Source organism: Salmo salar, chromosome ssa03 (assembly GCF_905237065.1).
Source record: "Salmo salar chromosome ssa03, Ssal_v3.1, whole genome shotgun sequence".
NCBI lineage: Eukaryota > Metazoa > Chordata > Actinopteri > Salmoniformes > Salmonidae > Salmo > Salmo salar.
The window spans coordinates 20,868,886-20,884,678 of NC_059444.1; the positions used below are offsets into that span (position 1 = coordinate 20,868,886).

Below are 15,793 nucleotides of genomic sequence, written 5' to 3' on the forward strand. Positions count from 1 at the left end.
GGTGAAATACTGCTATATAGTGTATTACTTTTGACTAGGGCCCGTATTGTGCATTACTTCTGACCAGGGACCATGCTGCTCTGGTCAAAAGTAGCACACTACTGTACATAGGAAATAGGGTGTCATTTGGAACGTAACCTAGGTCTAAGAAGCTCGTAACCTAGGCCGAAGAGGCCCGTAACCTACAGATGTAAGATCTTAATTTGATCACCCTGTTGCAGGAGACATTTCCTGCAATGCAGGACATTTAAAACTTGTAGTGTATTTGAGGTTTAAAAAGGTTTCTGTAATTTCCACTTTAAAATTTCAGACAAGATTTTACCAAATGAAAAAAATATATAAACCCCCCAGAAAATGTCCATTAACTTGGATGCCTGATGAAGACCTAAGGGTCAAAACATTGTGTAAATAGAATCACCTGGGAGCATGAACAGCATTGTGCAACGTTTTCCTTTTTTATTGTATGTTTTATAAATTTAATTACACATAATAATTCACATTTCCTGTTGCTGCAGGATTTTTTTCTTGCTGGAGCAAACTGGCTCAAATTAAGATCCTACATCTGTATTTCGAAGAGACTCGTAACCTAGCCTAGTGCTTTACCTCATAGGGTATGCTGGAGTGGGGCACCAACAGTCGTCCCTCCCTCCATCTGCTGCCCTGGTGTCCACTGACGGTCCAGAGTAGTGCCTCCGCCCGCCCCTCCTCTGTCTGTCTCCTCTGTTTGATGTGCAGGGTGCCAGCGTGCTCCCCGAAAATGTGGTACCAGAAGGACACACACAGGTTGGTGTCAGGGGCGGTGACAGGCAGGCTGGCTAGGCGTGCCACCCTCTCCTCCATCCTCTCCTCCACCTCCTCTACCTCTGTCTCCCCCTCCTCCTGCTCATCCTCCTCCTCTTCCATTTCGGTCTCAGCAGCCAGCTGCATGTAGATGAAGTTCCCTGGAACTCCTGTAGAGGGCAGTAAGAGACAAGCTAAGAGACAAGCTAAGTATTTTCTGAGTCCATGTTCATTGTGTTAGTCCATATTTACTACAGTGTGTGTGTGTGTGTGTGTGTGTGTGTGTGTGTGTGTGTGTGTGTGTGTGTGTGTGTGTGTGTGTGTGTGTGTGTGTGTGTGTGTGTGTGTGTGTGTGTGTGTGTGTGTGTGTGTGTGTGTGTGTGTGTGTGTGTGTGTGCACTGTTCTCTTCTCCTCCCACCCACCTGTGTGGTCCAGGTTGGGCCCTTTGTGGACGGTGGGGGCCCCACTGGTCTGAATCATCCACTCGGCACCAGTATCCTTCTCCAGTGTCCAGCCACAGAACGACGGGTTGCCCGCCCAGCCAAAGTCACAAGCAAACCACAGGTACTCTGGAAAAGAGGTCAACCTTGTAAGTAACCACGCTCGTTTCCTCTGGCTGAGTGCAACTATTCTACACAATGTGAGAAGAGAGTGAGGTAAGGAAGTGAAAACATGTCATTTCTAATTTCCTAATAACAATTTAAACTTCACACCATTTTTCTTAAGAAAAATTACAATTTCTAGTTTCCTTACAGTCTCTTGAAGGCACTCAAACTTACATACAGAATTTCATATTTGACTAAACAAAGATTCACAGATCCAACACGTGTTTAGTACCAGGAGAAGGAGGAGTGAAGCGACCTTCCAGAGAGAAGGGAGGAGTGAAGGAACCTTCCAGAGAGAAGGAAGAGTGAAGGGACCTTCCAGAGAGAAGGGAGGAGTGCCATCAGAACAGAACAGCGATGAAGACCAAACCATTTCCAGACCGTACACTACGAGACAGAAACCCGTTTTCCATCCCCACTATGCCAGCTCTGCACAGTAACCCTGTGGGCCCTGGGCAAAAGTAGTGCACTATAAAGGGAATAGGGGGCTATTTGGGGCAAAACATTACACGGTGGCAGTGATTAACCAACGCATCCAAATGAATGCTACTGCTATGAAAACAAAGAGTGTTTGTTTAGTTCTCAGACGTTGCTGTAGCAGTCAGAGAATAAATAACTGTTGTTTGGCCCTCTGGTTGTTGACATATGACCCCTTTACTCAGTTCATTGAGACCCAATGTTCTTGTTTCTCTAGTTCAGTTTTTTCCATCTCAAAGCCAAAGACTGGTTGCTGGTCAACAGTTATGCACTATAAAGGGAATAGGGCGCCATTTCAAATCAAATTCAAATTTGATTTGGCAGCCACTCGCTGAAAGTAGTCCAATCTAGAACAGTAACGGAAATGTTCCTTCTCTTTTGTGCCTGGTTGCCAGATCTGTTTGTCCTTTAGCCAACTCCACTGTTGGTCTCTGTCATACCCAACATGCTAACAAACAGAGGAGTTGGCCAAAGCACAGAGAGAGAGAGAGATCGATGGATGAAGTGAATGAGGCGGTACTTTATGGGCGTTCTCACCTGGCACAAGTTCTTCCTCCAGGGTTGGGTCTGCCAATGTGGTGCCACCTGTCAGACACAGACGGGCACAGTCAGGGATGCAAACAAAATAGATCCTGTAGATAGATAGAGGTTGTTAGCAGAGAAGGAGGGATGGAGAGAGAGAGGTCATGAGCAACTGAGCTCCCACATTGTTCAGCATGTTTTAAAAAAAAATAGGTAGATTTAGAGTTAGACAAACTTAGATTTTTTGGCAGGGACATATTCAGGATGCTACCCGAAACAACATAACCTTCACTCCAAATCAAAGCTCCAAACCTACAACCTGATTTTGGATGGAATTTACTTGGAATGCTTCCTACACCCAAGGATTATTATTCCCAAACTGTACAGCAAATGCTCTGTCAAACAAACAGAAACCTGAAAACACCATCCAACCTGGAACTAAGTGAGTAATGCTTAGTCTGAAGCTATTTTTTACTTTCAAAAGCCAAGAAGAAAAATACATTACAATGATATATTTTACTTTATAAGGACTGAATGATAATGCTACCAAGCTTGCTAGGACAAAGAGATACAACTTCAATTATCACTGATGTGTGAAGCGAGAGGTGTCAAAGCCCTTGAGCCCAACAATGGCAGTAGAGCCCCAACCAAATGGAGAGGCTTTAGAAGCACCCTCCTGCTGTTCAGAGGTAATTAAAATACAGTACCCTCTGTATGGAAAGAATAATAAGACAAGAAAATAGTACAAAATGAAGCTCCTTATGCAAAATCAAGAGAATTTTTGCTGACTATTATAAAAATGGGAACATAAGCAACCTTATCTTCCACACAGACCATCCCCTGGCATGGTGCAGAGCTATATTAACACAGTACCCCTCTGTTAAGAGGGGGGGGGGTGTTACCGATGGGTGGAAACTCAGGATACTAGACAACGAGGACTTGGAGTCAGCTAATATAAATCTCTATAAGTCTGGAACAGTATTGGTACAGGGCAACCATAAACAGTTTTAGCTGAACTTTCACCTAATCTAAGAAATAGCTCAGCAGGAGAAGCTCTCCCTTGAGAAAAATACCCCCAACCCAAGCGGGTCAGACCAGACCTCTTCATAACATAACCCCACAGACGAGCAACCCCAAGTGGAAAGTCAACCTCCCAGCACAGAGTACTACTCCCTCATTGAAATGAAGGACACATTCACCCAGCTGGAGGTAAGGCAGGTGGAGCTGAAACAGCAGGTGATTACACTCCAGTCAGCACAGACCCAGACAACAGTCCAGCACAACAACACCCCCTTAATTAGACCTGGAGAGCTGGAGGTGGAGAGAGACATATCTGTACTCTGGACTGTAGTGAGACGACTTCAACAGGAGAAATAGCAGGAGAACAGAGCACTAGAGGAGAGGATCAGACTGCTGGAGGAGAGGGTAAGGGGGATGGCGTGTGACAGAGAACAACCCATTAGCGAGGTGGTCACCTCTGCAGAGAAGCCAGCAGAACAGCCCACCTCAGCTCCCGACAAAAGTCTCGACACCACAGCAGAACAGTCCCCAGACCCTGACCACGTCTACATCACAGCAGAACAGTCCCCAGACCCTGACCACGTCTACATCACAGCAGAACAGTCCTCAGACCCTGACCACGTCTACACCACAGCAGAACAGTCCTCAGACCCTGACCACATCTACATCACAGCAGAACAGTCCCCAGACCCTGACCACGTCTACATCACAGCAGAACAGTCCTCAGACCCTGACCACGTCTACATCACAGCAGAACAGTCCCCAGACCCAGACCACGTCTATATCACAGCAGAACAGTCCTCAGACCCTGACCATGTCTACATCACAGCAGAACAGTCCTCAGACCCTGACCACGTCTACACCACAGCAGAACAGTCCTCAGACCCTGACCACGTCTACACCACAGCAGAACAGTCCTCAGACCCTGACCACGTCTACATCACAGCAGAACAGTCCTCAGACCCTGACCACGTCTACACCACAGCAGAACAGTCCTCAGACCCTGACCACGTCTACATCACAGCAGAACAGTTCCCAGACCCTGACCACGTCTACACCACAGCAGAACAGTCCCCAGACCCTGACCACGTCTACACCACAGCAGAACAGTCCCCAGACCCTGACCACGTCTACACCACAGCGGAACAGTCCAGCCCGGACCCTGACCATGTCTACACCACAGCAGAACAGACAAATGAAGAACCCCAAGCCCAAGGGATCGCACCCCCTCTGAGCACCCCCCTGTCCCCCCGTCAGCCACCCTGATAGCCCTCCTGTGACAACCCCCCCCACAACCACTGAGGACATACACAAGACACAGATTGTTCTCCTTATGGACTCAAACAGAAAATATATACAAGGAAAAAAAAGTGTCTAAACTCTGGTGTCCAAACACCCAGCGTGCCCTAGACCTTCTGTCTGAGGACCAACTAGATTCACCCAGCGCGCCCTAGACTTTCTGTCTGAGGACCAACTAGGTTCACCCAGCGCGCCCTAGACCTTCTGTCTGAGGACCAACTAGATTCACCCAGCGCGCCCTAGACCTTCTGTCTGAGGACCAACTAGGTTCACCCAGCGCGCCCTAGACCTTCTGTCTGAGGACCAACTAGGTTCACCCAGCGCGCCCTAGACCTTCTGTCTGAGGACCAACTAGGTTCACCCAGCGCACCCTAGACCTTCTGTCTGAGGACCAACTAGGTTCACCCAGTGCGCCCTAGACCTTCTGTCTGAGGACCAACTAGGTTCACCCACCGCGCCCTAGACCTTCTGTCTGAGGACCAACTAGGTTCACCCAGCGCGCCCTAGACCTTCTGTCTGAGGACCAACTAGGCTCACCCAGCACGCCCTAGACCTTCTGTCTGAGGACTAACTAGGTTCACCCAGCGTGCCCTAGACCTTCTGTCTGAGGACCAACTAGGGTCACCCAGCGTGCCCTAGACCTTCTGTCTGAGGACCAACTTGGTTCACTCAGCGTGCCCTAGACCTTCTGTCTGATGACCAACTAGGTTCACCCAGCACGCCCTAGACCTTCTGTCTGAGGACCAACTAGGTTCACTCAGCGTGCCCTAGACCTTCTGTCTGAGGACCAACTAGGCTCACCCAGCCACATAATAATACACACAGTCACAAACCACCTGAGAGCACAGCAGGAAAGGGTGGCCACAGCACTCAAGGGAGTGATTGAAAAAGCTTCTTCTACTTTGCCCATCCTGCTACCATACAGTGGGTAAACGCAAGTATTTCCCGTGACTGTGCCTCAAAATCAAATGTTTACCTGGCCCACCACTCCACCAGGGACTTGAACAGCCTTTATGACCAGGCCCACCTATACAAGGCAGCAGTGTCCACCTTCGCTCAGACCCTAAAGGACATTGCTCTCAAACGCAGCCCCAAACTTCTGACCCACTGGGAATGTGATGAAAGAAATAAAAGCTGAAATAAATCATTCTCTCTACTATTATTCTGACATTTCACATTCTTAAAATAAAGTGGTGATCCTAACTGACCTAAAACAGGGAATTATTACTAGGATTATATGTCAGGAATTGTGGAAAACTGAGTTTAAATGTATTTGGCTATGGTGCATGTAAACTTCCGACTTCAACTGTATATACATAATGACATTTGAAATGTCTTTATTCTTTTGGAACTTCTGTGAGTGTAATGTTTACTGTTCATTTTTATTGATTATTTCCCTTTCGTTTATTATCTACTTCACTTGCTTTGGCAATGTAAACATATGTTTCCCATACCAATAAAGCCCCTTGAATTGAATTGAATGGGGGGTTGTGATAAGGAGAGAGTGATAGAGAGAGAGAGAGGGGAAAGGATAGAGGAATGGAGAGAGAAAAGGAGGGTGGTGGTCAGCACCTGTTGTGTCATAGTCCTCCCCTCCTGTTCCACTGTGACAGCTGGCCTCCTGGTCGTCACACTCTGACGTCAGGGTGGGCATGGTCACAGATGCGGTTGTGGTGGCAGCGAACGTGGTTACAGCAAACTTGGTTGCTACAGCCGTGGTCAGTGGGAGAGTTGTGGGCTCTGGAGGTAGAGAGAGGTAAAGAGAGAGTTGGTCCCCAACCAAGGAGGGCCTACAGCAGCCCCTATATCTTCTGCATAGATTCTGTCAGACCTGGGCCCTGACAGTAAATCTCAGTAAGACAAAAATAATGGTGTTTCAAAAAAGGTCCAGTTGCCAGGACCACAAATACTAATTATATCTAGACACCGTTGCCCTAGATGACACAAAAAACTATATATACCTCGGCCTAAACATCAGCGCCACGGGTAACTTCCACAAAGCTGTGAACGATCTGAGAGACAAGGCAAGAAGGGCCTTCTATGGAATCAAAAGGAACATAAAATTTGACATACCAATTAGGATCTGGCTAAAAATACTTGAATCAGTTATAGAACCCATTGCCCTTTATGGTTGTGAGGTCTGGGGTCCGCTCACCAACCAAGAATTCACAATATTGGACAAACACCAAATTGAGACTCTGCATGCAGAATTCTGCAAAAATATCCTCAGTGTACAATGTAAAACACCAAATAATGAATGCAGAGCAGAATTAGGCCGATACCTGCTAATTATCAAAATCCAGAAAAGAGACGTTAAATTCTTCAACCACCTAAAAGGAAGCGATTCCCAAATCTTCCATAACGAAGCCATCACCTACATAGAGATGAACCTGGAGAAGAGTCCCCTAAGCAAGCTGGTCCTAGGGCTCTGTTCACAAACACAAACTCACCCCACAGAGTCCCAGGACAGGAACACAATTAGACCAAACCAAATCATGAGAAAACAAAAAGATAATTACTTGACACACTGGAAATAATTTACAAAAAAATAACAGAACAAACTAGAATGCTATTTGGCCCTAAACAGAGACTTTACAGTGGCAGAATTACGTGACCAATGTGACTGACCTACAATTAAGAAAATATTTGACAATGTACAGACTCAGTGAGCATAGCCTTACTATTGAGAAAGTCCACCGTAGGCAGACCTGGCTCTCAAGAGAAGACAGGCTATGCCCACAAAATGAAGTGGAAACCGAGCTGCACTTCCTAACCTCCTGCCAAATGTATGACCATATTAGAGACACACAGAATTTGAAAACAAATCACATTTTGATAAACTCCCATTTATATTGGGTGAACTACCACACGCAGCAAGATTTGTGACCTGTTGCCACAAGAAAAGGGCAACTCGTGAATAAGAAACACCATTATAAAAACAACCTATATTTATGTTTATTTATAAATAAATAATGGGACATTTGAAATGTCTTTATTATTTTGGAACTTTGGTGAGGGTAATATTTACTGTTTATTTTTTATTGTTTAACTTTTATTTTATCTATTTCACTTGCTTTGGCAATGTAAACATATCACATAGAGTCTGCACAACTCTGCCAGGACCTAGGATCAAGGGAGATACTAAAGTGTTTTAGTACTATATCTCTTGACACAATGATGAAAATAATCATGGCCTCTAAACCTTCAAGCTGCATACTGGACCCTATTCCAACTAAACTACTGAAAGAGCTGCTTCCTGTGCTTGGCTCTCCTATGTTGAACATAATAAACGGCTCTCTATCCACCGGATGTGTACCAAACTCACTAAAAGTGGCAGTAATAAAGCCTCTCTTGAAAAAGCCAAACCGTGACCGAGAAAATACGAAAAACTATCGGCCTATATCGAATCTTCCATTCCTCTCAAAAATGTTTGAAAAAGCTGTTGCGCAGCAACTCACTGCCTTCCTGAAGACAAACAGTGTACACGAAATGCTTCAATCTGGTTTTAGATGGGTGAGACTGTACTTGTGAAGGTGGTAAATGACCTTTTAATGGCGTCAGACCGAGGCTCTGCATCTGTCCTCGTGCTCCTAGACCTTAGTGCTGCTTTTGATACCATCGATTACCACATTCTTTTGGAGAGATTGGAAACCCAAATTGGTCTACACGGACAAGTTCTGGCCTGGTTTAGATCTTATCTGTCGGAAAGATATGTTTGTCTCTGTGAATGGTTTGTCCTCTGACAAATCAACTGTAAATTTCGGTGTTCCTCAAGGTTCCGTTTTAGGACCACTATTGTTTTCACTATATATTTTTACCTCTTGGGGATGTCATTCGAAAACATAAAGTTAACTTTCACTGCTATGCGGATGACACACAGTTGTACATTTCAATGAAACATGGTGAAGCCCCAAAATTGCCCTCGCTAGAAGCCTGTGTTTCAGACATAAGGAAGTGGATGGCTGCAAACTTTCTACTTTTAAACTCGGACAAAATAGAGATGCTTGTTCTAGGTCCCAAGAAACAAAGAGATCTTCTGTTGAATCTGACAATTAATCTTGATGGTTGTACAGTCGTCTCAAATAAAACTGTGAAGGACCTCGGCGTTACTCTGGACCCTGATCTCTCTTTTGACGAATATATCAAGACTGTTTCAAGGACAGATTTTTTCCATCTACGTAACATTGCAAAAATCAGAAACTTTCTGTCCAAAAATGATGCAAAAAAATGTATCCATGCTTTTGTTACTTCTAGGTTGGACTACTGCAATGCCCTACTTTCCGTCTACCCGGATAAAGCACTAAATAAACTTCAGTTAGTGCTAAATACGGCTGCTAGAATCCTGACTAGAACCAAAAAATTTGATCATATTACTCCAGTGCTAGCCTCCCTACACTGGCTTCCTGTTAAGGCAAGGGCTGATTTCAAGGTTTTACTGCTAACCTACAAAGCATTACATGGGCTTGCTCCTACCTATCTTTCCGATTTGGTCCTGCCGTACATACCTACACGTACGCTATGGTCACAAGACACAGGCCTCCTAATTGTCCCTAGAATTTCTAAGCAAACAACTGGAGGCAGGGCTTTCTCCTATAGAGCTCCATTTTTATGGAATGGTCTGCCTACCCATGTGAGAGACGCAGACTCGGTCTCAACCTTTAAGTCTTTACTGAAGACTCATTTCTTCAGTAGGTCATATGATTGAGTGTAGTCTGGCCCAGGAGTGTGAAGGTGAACGGAAAGGCTCTGGAGCAACGAACCGCCCTTGCTGTCTCTGCCTGGACGGTTCCCCTCTCTCCACTGGGATTCTCTGCCTCTAACCCTATTACAGGGGCTGAGTCACTGGCTTACTGGGCTCTTCCATGCCGTCCCTAGGAGGGGTATGTCACTTGAGTGGGTTGAGTCACTGACGTGGTCTTCCTGTCTGGGTTGGCCCCCCCCCCCTTGGGTTGTGCCGTGGCGGAGACCTTTGTGGGCTATACTCGGCCTTGTCTCAGGATGGTAAGTTGGTGGTTGAAGATATCCCTCTAGTGGTGTGGGGGCTGTGCTTTGGTAAAGTGGGTGGGGTTATATCCTGCCTGTTTGGCCCTGTCCGGGGGTATCATCGGATGGGGCCACAGTGTCTCCTGACCCCTCCTGTCTCAGCCTCCAGTATTTATGCTGCAGTAGTTTATGTGTCGGGGGGCTAGGGTCAGTCTGTTATATCTGGAGTATTTCGCCTGTCTTATCCGGTGTCGTGTGAATTTAAGTATGCTCTCTCTAATTCTCTCTTTCTCTCTTTCTTTCTCTCTCTCGGAGGACCTAAGCCCTAGGACCATGCCTCAGGACTACCTGGCATGATGACTCCTTGCTGTCCCCAGTCCACCTGGCCGTGCTGCTGCTCCAGTTTCAACTGTTCTGCCTGCGGCTATGGAACCCTGACCTGTTCACCGGACGTGCTACCTGTCCCAGACCTGCTGTTTTCAACTCTCTAGAGACAGCAGGAGCAGTAGAGATACTCTCAATGATCAGCTATGAAAAGCCAACTGACATTTACTCGAGGTGCTGACTTGTTACACCCTCGACAACTACTGTGATTATTATTATTTTACCATGCTGGTCATTTATGAACATTTGAACATCTTGGCCATGTTCTGTTATAATCTCCACCCGGCACAGCCAGAAGAGGACTGGCCACCCCTCATAGCCTGGTTCCTCTCTAGGTTTCTTCCTAGGTTTTGGCCTTTCTAGGGAGTTTTTCCTAGCCACCATGCTTCTACACCTGCATTGCTTGCTGTTTGGGGTTTTAGGCTGGGTTTCTGCACAGCACTTTGAGATATCAGCTGATGTAAGAAGGGCTATATAAATAAATTTGATATGTTTCCCATGCCAATAAATCTATGAAATTGAATTGAAATTGGGTGAGAGAGGATAAGAATCCTCAGGGAAATGATACCTCTGCTGTTAGGATGTAGCAAGCAGACCGTCTACAGGTCAACCTTCTGTGATTGGATTAGGGGATATGGGGGTTTAGATGGTAATGTGTCTGACATGGTGACACCAAGCAGCCTTCCAGGCCACATGGTCTGGGTGGAGACAGGAAATTATTCTGTAACATGAGACAATGGAGAGAGGCTGGTAGCTACTGGTAGCATGATCACTACAGATAAACCCTAGTCCGATGCAGGCAGAGAGGGGTGGAACAGAGGGGTTGAAATAAAGGTGTGAAAGTGATTTGGAAAATGAATTGGAGTAGATTGCTCATAGTCAATTTTCCGATGCGCCCTTGTGAGTGTGTGTGTGCCCGCTCCCTAGTAAGTGTGTACATGCAGATGCTATTTGATGTGGAGATTGTATTGATTTAGGACAGATAAAAGGAGTTGGAGAATGTAAGCAGCCAGCCACACTCTTCTTCTTCTCTCATTTTTTACATTTATCAGACGATCTTATCCAGAGTGACTTATCGGAGCAATTATGGTTAGGTGCCTTGCTCAGGGGCACGTCAGCAGATTTTCCCCTAGTCGGCTCAGGGATTTGAATGAGAAACCTTTCGGTTACTATCCCAATGCTCTTAACTGCTACGCCGCCTGCCACCCATTCCACCCCCTCTCCCCTCCACTACCCCACCGTCTGTTTCTTATCCTCCTCCCTACGAGGGTAACCAGATACCCCATACCAGACAAATCCCCAACCCTCAGTCACCCTCCCACTGTGACTGGTCCACCTCGCCTCCCTCACCCTCACACTATGACTGGTCCACCTCCCCTCCCTCACCCTCACACTATGACTGGTCCACCTCCCCTCCCTCACCCTCCCACTTTGACTGGTCCACCTCCCCTCCCTCACCCTCAAACTATGACTGGTCCACCTACCCTCCCTCACCCTCACACTATGACTGGTCCACCTCCCCTCCCTCACCCTCACACTGTGACTGGTCCACCTCCCCTCCCTCCCTCACCCTCCCACTGTGACTGGTCCACCTCCCCTCCCTTACCCTCACACTATGACTGGTCCACCTCCCCTTCCTCACCCTCCCACTATGACAGGTCCACCTCCCTTCCCTCACCCTCACACTATGACAGGTCCACCTACCCTCCCTCACCCACCCTCACACTATGACGGGTCCACCTCCCCTCCCTCACCCACCCTCCCTCTATGACTGGTCCACCACCCTCCCTCACCCACCCTCCCACTGTGACTGGTCCACCTCCCCTCCCTCCCTCACCCTCCCACTATGACTGGTCCACCTCCCCTCCCTCACCCTCACACTATGACTGGTCCACCTCCCCTCCCTCACACTCACACTATGACTGGTCCACCTCCCCTCCCTCACACTATGACTGGTCCACCTCCCCTCCCTCACCCTCACACTATGACGGGTCCACCTCCCCTCCCTCACCCTCACACTATGACTGGTCCACCTCCCCTCCCTCACCCTCACACTATGACGGGTCCACCTCCCCTCCCTCACCCTCACACTATGACGGGTCCACCTCCCCTCCCTCACCCTCACACTATGACGGGTCCACCTCCCCTCCCTCACCCTCACACTATGACAGGTCCACCTCCCCTCCCTCCCTCACCCTCACACTATGACAGGTCCACCTCCCCTCCCTCACCCTCACACAATGACTGGTCCACCTCCCCTCCCTCACCCACCCTCCCTCTATGACTGGTCCACCTCCCTCCCTCACCCTCACACTATGACAGGTCCACCTCCCTTCCCTCACCCTCACACTATGACTGGTCCACCTCCCCTCCCTCACCCTCACACTATGACAGGTCCACCTCCCCTCCCTCACCCTCACACTATGACAGGTCCACCTCCCCTCCCTCACCCTCCCACTATGACAGGTCCACCTCCCCTCCCTCACCCTCCCACTGTGACAGGTCCACCTCCCCTCCCTCACCCACCCTCCCACTGTGACAGGTCCACCTCCCCTCCCTCACCCACCCTCCCACTGTGACAGGTCCACCTACCCTCCCTCCCTCACCCTCCCTCTATGACTGGTCCATCTCCCCTCCCTCACCCACCCTCCCACTATGACAGGTCCACCTCCCCTCCCTCACCCACCCACTGTGACTGGTCCATCTCCCCTCCCTCACCCACCCTCCCACTATGACAGGTCCACCTCCCCTCCCTCACCCACCCACTGTGACTGGTCCATCTCCCCTCCCTCACCCACCCTCCCACTATGACAGGTCCACCTCCCCTCCCTCACCCACCCACTGTGACTGGTCCATCCCCCTCCCCCTCCAGCCCAGAGTCAGGGCAGCCTGCTCTGGCACGCGTCAGCCTTTTATGTCCTAACCCTCCCACATAACACATAGCACATAACACAATCATTACACTTCCCACACTAAATGACAGGCAGGGTACGGTATACGACAGTCATCAAGCATGCAGCAAAGGCTAAATATCTACTGCCCAAGTCTTGCCACTAACGCAGGTCTCAGGTCTGTAGTTAGGAGTAGGTAAGTGAAACCTGTCTGGGATTCCATCTGTGTGTGGTCACTATGGTTGATGTCTAACTCTAGACCCTGTCAGAGGGGTCTTTTAATACTGAAATAACCCTAGCCTGGTCCTAGATCTGTTTGTGTGCTTAGTCAACTCTGTTGCTGTCGTTGTTAAGTAAAACTGTTGCCATGACAATTAATGTGCATGCGTGTGTGTGCACATGTTTGTCTGTCTTTCTATTTGTCTGTCTGTCTGTCTGTCTTGCTGTGATTGTGTGTGTGTGCTGAGATGTTTGTGCTAACTCACCATGGATCTCACAGCCCAGCAGCTCCAGTCTGAGCCCCAGGCCATCGGGGGTGGCTCTCTCTGGGTAGACCCTGAGGAAGCGAGTCAGCAGAGGGCCCAGCGTACGCAGCTCTGGGGTGTCATGGTTCTGGTTCCCAATGAAGATCTGGAAGAGAGCCAGGAGAACAGAACAGTGATGAAGCCCAAACCATTTCCAGACCGTACACTATGAGACAGAAACCCGTTTTCCATCCCCACTATGCCAGCTCTGCACAGTAACCCTGTGGGCCCTGGGCAAAAGTAGTGCACTGTAAAGGGAATAGGGGGCTATTTGGGGAAAAACATTACAAGAAGGGTAATGTCAGCTCCACACACTGCTCTGTGAGTTCAGCCACCTCATACTGCACACCCACACACCCACCCACCCACCTGACCATCCACCCACCCACCCTGAGGAAGATCATCTCCAGTCTATTGAAAAAATAATCCACTTTCTATCAAAACAAAACTTTCGGGAGGATGACATCTAGGATCTAGCAGGGTTATGAAACTAATATTATATCCTTAATATATTATTAATATATTATTATCCTTAATATAAGTATATCCTTAATATATTATTAATATATTATCCTTAATATAAGTATATCCTTAATATAGTATTCATATATTATTATCCTTAATATAAGTATATCCTTAATATAGTATTAATATATTATTATCCTTAATATAAGTATATCCTTAATATAGTATTAATATATTATTATCCTTAATATAAGTATATCCTTAATATAGTATTAATATATTATTATCCTTAATATAAGTATATCCTTAATATATTATTATCCTTAATATAAGTATATCCTTAATATATTATTAATATATTATTATCCTTAATAAAAAAAAAATTTGAATTTTTTTTGTTTTTTTTTTTTGAATTTTTTTAACCTTTATTTAACCAGGAAAGGCTCATTGAGATTTAAAATCTCTTTTTCAAGAGCGTCCTGGCCAAGATAGGCAGCGCCAAGTCATTACAAAAATTAGACAAACAACATGAAAAACTACAAGTAATCTAGTAAAAACCATAAAATTAACAAAGAATATAACAAAATCAAAAACAGCAAATTAAAAACATTGACAGGTCAGGGAATCAGTCTCAAGATCATTCATCAGTGATTTAAAAATACCAATCGGGACAAGTTCTTCCAGTTTAAAAGTATTTTGTAAGGCATTCCAAGACGATGGCGCAGAGTACATAAAAGCCCTTTTACCAAATTCAGTTCGGACATTTGGAACAGTTAGCAAGATAAAGTCCCTCGAACGAAGAGAGTACCCACCACATTTCTGAACAATAAAAATGCCCAAATAAAAAGGTAGTAAACCCAAAATGGCTTTGTAAATAAAAGTATACCAGTGACTGAGCCTACGAGTGACTAGAGAAGGCCAGCCAACCCTGGTATACAAAGTGCAGTGGTGCGTAAGGGTTTTGCAATTTAAAATAAATCTCAAAGTGCCATGGTAAAGGGTGTCAATTGATCTCAAACACTGAGCGGAAGCATTTATATATAAAATATCCCCATAGTCTAGTAAAGGCATAAATGTAGCTGATACTAGCCTCCTTCTGGCTTCAAAAGAAAAACAAGCCTTATTCCTAAAATAAAATCCTAATTTCAGCTTCAATTTTTTTGTAAGTTGTTGAATATGCATTTTAAAAGAGAGGCCATCATCAATCAAAATTCCAAGATATTTATATGAGGTTACAACCTCAATCTCCTTGCCCTGAAAGGTAGTAATAGGTGAAAGGTTCAGGGGTCTATTTCTTGCTTTAGAAAACACCAGAAGTTTAGTTTTGTCAGTATTGAGGATAAGCTTCAATTGAGACAAGGTATGTTGAACAGTATTAAAAGCAGTTTGCAAGTTCTGGAAAGCTTTTGTAAGAGATGAAGCACAACAGTAAATAACAGTATCATCAGCATAAAAATGAAGTTGTGCATTTTGGACATTTTTGTCTAAATTATTTATAAAAATAGTGAATAAGAGAGGACCAAGTACAGAGCCTTGGGGCACACCATTTAAGACAGACAATTTAACAGACCTAAGCCCATCAAATTGAGTGCACTGAGTTCTATCAGACAGATAGTTAACAAACCATGCAACTGCATGCTCTGAAAGACCTACACTCGACAATCTCTGCCTTAGTATAGCATGATCAACTGTATCAAAAGCCTTAGAGAGATCAATAAAAAGTGAGACACAATGCTGTTTTTTGTCAAGAGCTTCAGTGATATCATTTAAAACCTTCATGGCTGCTGTAATTGTGCTATGCTTCTTCCTGAAACCCGATTGGTACATTGATAAAATAGAGTT

The 15,793-nt window shown here is 46.2% G+C and overlaps 1 protein-coding gene across 1 annotated transcript in view; it reads right to left on the reverse strand.

Annotated features, from left to right (window-relative positions):
* LOC106599513 (neuropilin-1a) overlaps nucleotides 1-15,793 on the reverse strand; it is a 112,643-nt gene that overhangs the window by 14,762 nt on the left and 82,088 nt on the right. The window contains exons 11-15 of the mRNA XM_014190791.2: nucleotides 13,448-13,592; nucleotides 6,277-6,444; nucleotides 2,401-2,448; nucleotides 1,204-1,350; nucleotides 604-950 (exon numbers count right to left, since the gene is read on the reverse strand). Of these exons, the coding sequence (XP_014046266.1) occupies nucleotides 604-950; nucleotides 1,204-1,350; nucleotides 2,401-2,448; nucleotides 6,277-6,444; nucleotides 13,448-13,592 (855 nt within the window). The remainder of the gene's footprint in view (nucleotides 1-603; nucleotides 951-1,203; nucleotides 1,351-2,400; nucleotides 2,449-6,276; nucleotides 6,445-13,447; nucleotides 13,593-15,793) is intronic.